The sequence below is a fragment of the Labeo rohita genome, chromosome 15 (assembly GCF_022985175.1).
Source record: "Labeo rohita strain BAU-BD-2019 chromosome 15, IGBB_LRoh.1.0, whole genome shotgun sequence".
Classification (NCBI taxonomy): domain Eukaryota; kingdom Metazoa; phylum Chordata; class Actinopteri; order Cypriniformes; family Cyprinidae; genus Labeo; species Labeo rohita.
In genome coordinates this window covers 22,750,438-22,760,451 of record NC_066883.1, presented here as the reverse complement: position 1 = coordinate 22,760,451, position 10,014 = coordinate 22,750,438, and the positions used below count along the sequence as shown (strand labels likewise).

The window sequence follows — 10,014 nt, the reverse complement described above, 5'->3', positions numbered from 1 at the left end:
CACAGAGGTTTATGGTTATGACAGAGATGGGGAAAACCTGAATGAGAAGGTATATTTGATACTTTTTACCTTACAAGTGAACCATTTCTCCTTTGCAACAACTGCTGTGATTGTCAACCCTATAAAACCTGTTGAATTCCATGACTTCATGGATAACCCATTCTGAAAACAAGCTGGTCACGCTTTCTCTTTTTCTTAAAGGGACGAAGTTTACAGGCGCTAATTATATTAGACAGTGGATTCAATCAGGTAGTGTTGCCTGAATGACATGCTAACTGTTTTGGGACTGTTCTGAGTCTCTCTCAGAAAGCTTGATGGATCCAGATGAGTGCTGTGACTGGCTGGAGCAAGACAGATGGGAAGATGGGAACGTTTTGGACGCCCTCTTCTCTTTGCTACACTTTGTGACTGGATATTTGACATTTTTAAGACAGTGAAGGGGAAAACCTGAATGACAAGGTATATTTGATTTTTTTTTTTTTTTAACTTCACAAGTGATTCATTTCTTCTTTGCAAAAACAGACAACGCCTTGATTGTCAACCCTATAAAACCAACTGAATTCCATGACTTCATGGATAACCTACACTCTAATGCTGTTTTTTTTTTGTTGTTTTTAAACCCAAATGGGAGAATTAGCGCTATTTCGGTGAAACATGATTACAGAAAACGGCTGAACACACTTAAATTACAATGCTACTTTTAAATGTTCCGTTTTTTATTTCTAAAATGCTTGTTAAACGAGCTCAGTCAAAACCACCCAGCATGTGTTCTGTCCAATATTTACCCAGTGCTGGGTTGCCAAATAACCCAAGTTGGTTTGTTTTTAACCCAGCATTTTTTAGTGTAGCTTGCTGTCACTCTCTTCCTTCCATTCTCCTATACTTAAAGGGATGAAGTTTACAGACTCTTATGAAATCAGACAGTGGCTTCAATCAGATAGGATTGGCCGAATGACAAGCTAACTGGTCTGGGACAGAGTCTTCACTTAAAAGCATAGTTCACCCAAAAATGAAAATTCTGTCGTTAATTACTCACCCTCATGTTGTTCCAAATCTGTAAAAAGTTCATTTGTCCTCGGAACACGAATTAAGATATTTTTGATGAAATCCAAGAGCTTTCTGATCCCACATTGACAGCAACGCAACTACTATGTTCAAGGCCCAGAAAGGTAGTAAGGACATCGTTAAAATGTGACCCTGGACCACAAAAATATTCATAAGGGTCATTTTTTTGGATTTATACATCATCTGAAAGCTGAATAAATAAGCTCTCCATTGATGTGTGGTTTTAGGATAGGACAATATTTAGCTGAGATACAACTATTTGAAAATCTGGAATGTGAGGTTGCAAAAAAATCTTATATTGAGAAAGTCAGCTTTAAAGTTGTCCAAATAAAGTTCTTAGCAATGCATATTACTAATCAAAAATTAAGTTTTGATATATTTACGGTCGGAAAGTTACAAAATATCTTCATGGAACATGATCTTTACTTAATATCCTAATGATTTTGGCATAAAAGAAAAATTGATAATTTTGACCCATACAATGTATTTTTGGCTATTGTTACAAATATACCCGTAAGACTGTTTTTGTGGTCCTGGGTCAAAAATAGTCCATGTGACATCAGTGGTTCAACCGTAATTTACTGTAAAATATTTTCATTTGTGAAAATAGATGAAGGTCTTACGGGTTTGGAATGACATGAGGGTGAGTAATTAATGACAGAATTTTCATTTTTGGGTAAACTATCCCTTTAAAGGGTTGATGGCTCCAGAAGTGTGGTGTTAATGGCTAGAGCAGGACAGATGGGCTGACTGGCTTTGGAAGTCCTCTTCACCCTCTGCTTTTGACGCCCTCTTCTATTTGCTTTGCGACTGGATCTATACATTTACATATTAGTGAAGGGAAAAACCTGAATCAGAAGGTACACTTGATATTTTTTTACCTCATAAGTGATTCATTTCTCCTTTGCAACAACAGACAACCGCTTTGATGGTCAACCCTATAAAACCTTCTGAATCTCATGACTTCATGGATAACCCTGTTTGAAAACAAGCCTGTCATGCTTTTTCTTAAAGGGACCAGATCAAATTAGACGGTGGCGTCAATCAGGTAGGGTTGTTCGAATGACATGCTAACTTGTCTGGGACAGAGTCTTCTCTTAAAGGCTCGATGGCTCCAGAAGAGTGCTGTGACTGGCTGGAGCAGGACAGATGGGAAGACTGGCTTTGTAAGTCCTCTTCGCCCTCTGCTTTGGACGCCCTCTTCTCTTTGCTCTGCTTTGCAACTGGATCTTTTACCAGCCGCTGCTCCTCCACAGTCCACATACTGTCATCCTCATCCTCCTTGCCCTGGACCTCCCTATCAAAGTCAAGCAGCTCCTCCATCATGTCCTCGATCTCCATCTCACCGTCGATCTCTTCTTCTACCTCAGATCTGAGTTCTCCCATGCTCTCTGTCCTGTTTGTGTCATCTGCGTCGTCTTCATCCACTCGGCCCTCCGGCTCGCTGGCCTGGCTCTCGCCGAACTCAAGGATGGTGGGAAGGTTGCCCTGTTTGGGACAGCGCTTACGCAGGCTTACCAGAAATGGCTGTGGGAGGGAGAAGATATCCACATTGTTCCCCAAGTCGATCCAGGTGACGCTGGGGAAGCTGTCCGGGTCCTTTAGCGTGTCCGTGAGCTCTTTGAGCACGGCACGGGTCAGTCTGTTGCCATTGAGGGCCAAAGTCTCAAGGCGGGGAAGAGACGCCAGTGTAGGGAGAAGCAGAAGGAAGGCATCATCTGTGAGCTCAGTGAAGCCCAGCTCTAGGCTGCCGATGCGGGATGCATGGTGATGCAGGTAGGCACAGAGACGTTCCATGTCTTTAACTCCAAGAGGGATGCCAGACAGATCTAATGTCCCACCGGATGGAGGGCTTGAAAGAACTGATTTCAGACTGAGAAAGAGAAAAAGAAGCAGATAGAGAGTAAGAATGTGTGGAGGTGGGATAATTAACTTTTTATTGAATTTTATAAATCACAACCAGAGGAGAGAAAATATTAACCTTATAAAGTATTAACCGAGGGAAAGAAAATATTAAAGAGATAGTTCATTCAGAAATAAAAATTCTGACATTAATTACTCACCCTCATGTCGTTCCTAACATGTAAGACCTTTGTTCATCTTTAGAACACAAATTAAGATATTTTAGATTAAACCCGAGAGTTTTCTGATCTTGCATAGACAGTAACGCAACTGAAATACGTTCAAGGCCTAGAAAGGTACTTGTGCTACGGACAAAGTCGAAGACTGACATTGTAGAAAAGAAATTGTTGTCTACAGTTGTTATTTTTGTTTCTTTGCACACAAAATGTATTCTCGTAAATTGAGGTTGAACCAATGACGTCACACAGACTATTTTAATGATGTCCTTACCACCTTTCTGGGCATTGAAAGTGTCAGTTGTGTTGCTGTCTATGCAGGGTCAGAAAGCTCTCAGATTTCATCAAAAATATCCTAATTTGTGCTCCAAAAATGAACAAAGGTCTTACAGGTTTGGAACGATATGAGGGTATGAGACATGAGAGTTAATGACAGAATTTTATTTTTAGGTGAACTATTCCTTTAAGAGTTCTAATATTCCTAACAGTTCACTAATAAATTAGGACACACTTGCTGGTTAGCTGGTAATTTCATTAGTAACCGAAACATTATGTGGCAAAAAATGATAATCTGGCCCTCTGCTGATAAAGAATTAACCTCTTTACGTCACCATATTACAAATAAATCCTAATCTAATCTAATCAAACTATATAGCGTTGAAAAGGTCTAAGACCCCTAAATAGATATTTTACCACTGTTTTGTGTTACAAATTAAGTAGAAAAGGTAATAGATTAATTTATTACAAGAGTGCACCTCAAAAATCTACATTCTATCCTTTGTCACAAAAAGAATTTCTTTGTTGTTTTTTTCCCTATCATGTTTTAGAAATCATAAGAAATTATATGTCAATTGAAAACTTAAAATCTCGAAATTCATCCTTTGAAAACCATTTTAAAATCAGTAAAACACTGCAGTAACATGGAAAATGTACATCAAAATCATATTACAAAATGTTTTCGTTCATGAATTCTAAAAATTTAAGTTTGGATAGTGCATTATCTTGTCTTTGTTCAAAAATGGGAGTGACATTTAAAACAAAAATACAATTACAAATACAAAAAAATACAATCAGAGATATAAGATATGTCTCATTCATGTTTTTGTGAATTTTGCTGAAATACTGCAAATAACAAAATTATTAATTTAATATTAATTAAATTAAATAATGCAAAATACAGTTTTTTTATTACAAACATTATTATGGCAAGAATATTTATGGCTCTGACATTAGCAAGTGTGGCAACAACTTACTGGTGGTCCCTACATATATACACTGTAAAAAATTACAGTGATTTTAACAGTAAAGGACTGTAAAAATCCCTACAGTAAAAACCTATGAATTGGTTAACGGTGAGTTCCCCTATTATACGGTGAAAAACTGTATTGGACATACATGTAATTTTACGGTAGTATACTGTTTTTGGAAGTGAACAAGAATGTATAATTTACAGTTACAACCGCAAATTTCCAGAATTCTCTGTGTTACATTTCACATTTGATGTATTTTTTTGTTGAAATAACTATTTCCTAGTTTCTTTCTCATCAGTTTTGTACATTAGGGTTGTATGTTACATCTGATGTTGTTAAATTAATGTTTATTGCATTATTTCAGTTTCATGTGTGTTACCATGATAATGTTTAATATTTGTGTTAATGACACTGTGCACCTTCTATATATGTTAGTATTTACAAGCTGCTTGTGATGTCCTTTTCGCTACGGGCATCCTGTGTTCGAATTCTGAATCGAGGACCTTTCCCTGCCCTTATCTCTCTCCCACTCCACTTCCTGTCAGTTCTGATATGTCCTGTTGTAATAAAGGCAAAAATGCCAAAAAAAAAAACATCTTTAAAAAAAATAAAATAAAAAAGCTGCTTTGGTTCATCGTGTGATTTTCTCATCACCACCTGCTTTTAGTGGTTATCAGTCTATTGCAAAGGTAAAAAAGAGATTTCACTACTTCAACAGATTGGTATATTAACATTATATCATTTAATGAAATTACAGTATTTAAATGTAAATTTAAGTTTCTGTAAAACCTAAAATGTTGCCACCATATTTTTTTACGGTAAAATTCCTGCTACCACAGCTGCCAGTTTTTTACCGTAAATTCTATGGATTGTTTTTTTGTTCCGTGTACAGCAGCTCTGCTAACATATATTTAAAAGGCCTCTTCCAGAATCCTATGGTGTAATAAGACCTTTTAGTGTGGACATTTCTTGTGGCAACAAAATTGTATAAAATGTATTATAATTAGAACTCCCATCCATACTAATGTGCTACTAGATTTCTGCAAATGGAAGTTCCTGAAATTGCTCCAGTAATTGTAACAGTCATTAGTGCCTAAAGAAGACATGTAGGGTAGGAGCAAACTAAAACAACAACAGCTAAACTATCCAGCCTTAAATGAGCAGAGCAAAAAGGGCTTTAGAAAGAGCTCAGGAACTCAATTTTATAATAATACTAATACTAATAAGAGAATAGACTGTGCAGCTTAATTTATTAAAACCCACACCAGCTTTAACATTTTATTAAAACTCGGAGACTATCAAAGACTCGGCTCATTGAGGGAAATTGAGATCTGATTGAAAGGATTCATTTTCCGTAAATGCATTACAGATTCAAAACAGCCCCTGGAAATACGAACAGCATAGAATATAAGAGTTAATTTAATCATGATGTCAGTTGTTATTGTCAAATATGGATTAAGAACCGACGAGAGATAGATAAATGGAGTGATAGTGGGGAACAGAAGACGAAGGCAGGAAGAGAAGCTGATTCATTAAGTAAAAGAGAACAAATGCCTAGCCTTAACCGCTGCACATGCAGCAGACTCATAATAAGCTCAGTGTGCCACCACAGCTTGCCAGTGCACGAGTGAAGACAGAAAGAGTGAAAGCGAGAAAAGAAACGGCGAGAATACTAATTCATAATGTGGCCGTCGCTAATTCACACCAGGATGTGCATATATCTTAGTGAACGGGCATTTGAGGAAGAGAGAGGAATAATAACCATCCTGATTTGACATGCTAGGCTCATTCTGAATGATATATTTCCTGCCCGGCTCTGATCCTGTCATTGACCTAGCAAATAAACCAGCAGCAAAGTCAAGGAAATGGCTAAACCAGAACAGGATATCAACTCTCCTGATATTACTGGCCAGGATCCCGAATCCCACGCTCTTTAAGAGAAAAAGCCTTTCCCTCCCTCAGCAATCTCACCCTGAATGCATCTGACCCACTTACATTCCCTCCTCAGCATTTGATCATTTCCAAATGTTCTCATTAACAAAGCAGGGACGTTAGGCAGAAATATTAAAACTATCTTTTAGCAAAATTACATCTGCCATGTGACTTTCGAGAACAATTTGGAAAGTATCAAAATTTCAAAAACGTTTACATGATATTTGTTACACGGTATAAAACCTCTCAAATGGCCAAACTGCTTATGTAACTATCAAATCATTGGTTGCTTTACCATTTTTCATATGCAACATATGACACCACAACAGCTTCTGACTGCTTAGAAAGCAGGATTTGAGTAATCAGAGATTTTGCAATCTACTTAATGCTTAATTTACTTAATGTAGCTTTTTAATTTATCTGAAATGTAAATCACCCCTTGAATTAAATAAAAAAATGAGACTGATGAGCAAGTCTCCATTTTCAATTACTGCAGCAATTTCTGTGCTTGTTTATTATGGCATCTTCACTTGCATCTCTTAAGTTTTTTTTTTCACACAAGGCTAATTATCGACCTGGCAGCAGGTGTGTGTTGTGAAAAATCCTTCCGTTGCATCGTCTTTCCCGTGAATGTAAATAAAATCGGGTTATTACTTCAGTGTGATAGATTTGAACAAAGGTTTGACTTTAGGCAATATGGTTGAAGTTTCACATTCACAGCTTTTCAGAAATAAACCCTTTCAATTACAGTCAAACTGAAGAGCAGCAGGTGGGTGGGAAGGTGTCAGAGACGCGCCATACTGTATTGCATTGTTACAGTTCATTCACATTCTGTCATAGAGGAAATGAAAGGAAGAGAAAGGAAAACTCAAACACCCAACCCGAAAAGCAGTCTTCTGTTGAACATAAAATGTGGAATACGAAACTTACTGTAAATCAATAATTTACATAGCTGAAATATATATCAGCATGATTTTTTTTTTAAATAAAGAAATTAATACTTTTTGTTAGGGGCACATTAATCAAATATGACATTACAAAACATTTCTAAAGCTGAATAAATATTAAAGTTTAAATTAGTTCAATTAGTTCACCTCCAGAATAAAAATTTCTTGAGAATTTACTCACCCACATGTCATCAAATATGTTAATGTCCTTCTTTCTTCAGTCGAAAAGTAGTTAAGATTTTTGAGAAAAACTTTTTTCTCCATATTGTGGACTTTAGTGGTGGTCAAAGGGTTGAAGGTCCAAATTGCAGTTTCAATGCAGCTTCAAAGGGCTCTACACGATTCCAGCCGAGAAATAAGGGTCTCTTCTAGCGAAACAAGTCATTTTCAAAAGAATTACAATTTAGATATTTTTTAACCACAAATGCTCATCTTGCACTAGCCTGACTTCACACTTTATGTTATCACGCATATGTGACGTAGGTTGAAAGTACCAATTTTTACAATCCACTTTTTACAAAAAAAAAAAGGTAAAACAATGATGACGATTTTGAAGTTTAGGGAGAAATTGGAGCTTTCCAACGTGATTACGTAATACGTCATTGACCTGCATCGGAGATGAGCATTTGTGGTTAAAAAAGTATATACATTTTTATATTTTTTAGAAAAATACCAATTGTTTCACTAGATAAGACCCTTATTCCTCGGCTGGGATCATGTAGAGCCTTTTGAAGCTGCATTGAAACTGCAATTTAGATCTTCAACCTGTTGGCTCTATATGCAGTCCACTATATGCAGAAAAATCCTGCAATAATATTTCACATTATTACTGTTTTACAGTATTTTGGATAAAATAAACACAGCCTTCAGTGAGCATAAGAGACTATAAATATTAAAAAATCGTACCAACCCTGAATGTAGGTCAATAAAAGTGGCATAAGACCCTCAGATAATGTGTTGAAAACTCTTGGATAATAAGTGTGGTAATTATGACCAATTAAATGCCGAGTCTATCATTATACTGCTCTATTCTCCAACACACTGGTGAAAGGTCAGCACTGTGTGACTGTCAGAGCAAAATGAAGGATTACAATCACTGAAATAAATCCTGAGATAAACCCTTTGCAGTTGATGCAAAGCTGATTGAATGTGTGCAATAATAATTCAGTTTAGTTAAAGGAGAAGTTCACTTCCAGAACAAAAATTTACATATAATTTACTCACCTCTTGTCATCCAAGTTGTTCATGTCTTTCTTTCTTCAGTTGATAAGAAATTATGTTTCTTGAGGAAAACATTTCAGGATTTCTCTACATATAGTGGACTTCAATGGTGCCCCTAAGTTTGAACTTCCAAAAAATAGTTTAAATGCAGCTCGGGTCGTTCATCTCGTTTTCTTCCCCAACTTCAAAATCATCCTACATCGCTGCAGGAGTACCGACCCAGTGTTTACAAAGTGAATATGCAAAGATACAAAAAAAAAAAGGTAAAACAGCGAAGTAGGGCGATTTAAAGAAGTTAAAGAAGAAAACGAGATGGAAGTTTTTCGACCTACCCTAACTGTATTGAGCCAGAATACACAGAGTTCAGAGAGAGCAAGACAAGACGAGCATTTGAGATTAAAATGTATTTAAATTGTATTTTTTTAAATGAAAATAACTGATTGTTTCGCTAGATAAGACCCTTCTTCATCGGCTGGGATCGTTTACAACTGCATTTGGGATCGTTTGAAGCCGCATTTATACTGCATTTTGGAAGTTCAAAATCGGGGCACCATACCAGTCCAGAAAAATGCTGAAATGTTTTCCTTAAAAAACATAATTTCTTTTATGACTGAAGAAAGAAAGACATGAACATCTTGAATGACAAGGGGGTGAGTACATTATCTGGTAATTTTTGTTCTGGAAGTGGACTTCTCCTTTAATATAAAATGAAAACCACTAATATTTAGCTGACTTCCTGAGATTGACAACCAACCTTTTATGACATTCAGGCCCAATATTGTATCCTATTCGTAGCAAGTGCCAACAGCTTTGTTTAAGCGCTCCGTTTAATAACGTTGAAAAGCTGAGTTCAAGCAATTTCCTTTGTCAAACAGCTCTTTTTTTTACTCTACCTTTCAGGCATCAATGACTCGGACGTGACAGCTGTCTGGACTGCTATGCAAATCAATACAAAAGCATCAACGTAAATATACCCCTAACTGAAGGCGGGTAGTTGCCATGTGCCAAATGAAATGTCAAAGTCACTGCTCGAATAAAGACAGACAGAGAAAGAAATTGAAAAAGCCAGAGATGCAGAAAGCTGCAAGGAACAGGGAAGGAATGAATATCAATAGCCTATTGCAACTTCATCATCATGCCACATTCAAAACCTGCTGTTTCTGCTCTCAGGCAGTAAAGAGCGTGAGCAGAAGAGGACAAGAAAGAAAGAATCACGAAACCAGAGCTTAAGCCATTGGAAATCTAGCAAAAGCAGAACTGTGAGGTAATCTGTTGAGGAGAGGCGGCATTAGAACGACTCAAGAGATCATATGAGGAGAAAATAGAGGGATGAAAAATAGGAGGGAAAATTTAGAAGGCAGAAAGAATTCAGCAGACATGCCTAAGAGATGACGGTATTATTTCACAACAGCCTTTATTCCACACCCTCCTCTACTCCTATTTTATAGTCTCAAATGCCTTTTTCGTTAACACAACCTTACAGGGAAACAGTTCTAGCTATCAAACACCAGTGAGTTTGCT

General features: G+C 36.9%; 1 protein-coding gene across 2 annotated transcripts in view; it reads right to left on the bottom strand.

Annotated features, from left to right (window-relative positions):
• Window positions 1–459: 459 nt before the first annotated feature.
• Window positions 460–10,014, bottom strand: part of lrrc75a (leucine rich repeat containing 75A) — a 29,019-nt gene continuing 19,464 nt past the window's right edge. For both annotated transcript variants that reach the window (XM_051129440.1, XM_051129441.1), the window contains one exon: window positions 460–2,938. In XM_051129440.1, the coding sequence (XP_050985397.1) occupies window positions 2,110–2,938 (829 nt within the window). In that variant the 3' untranslated portion in view covers window positions 460–2,109. The remainder of the gene's footprint in view (window positions 2,939–10,014) is intronic.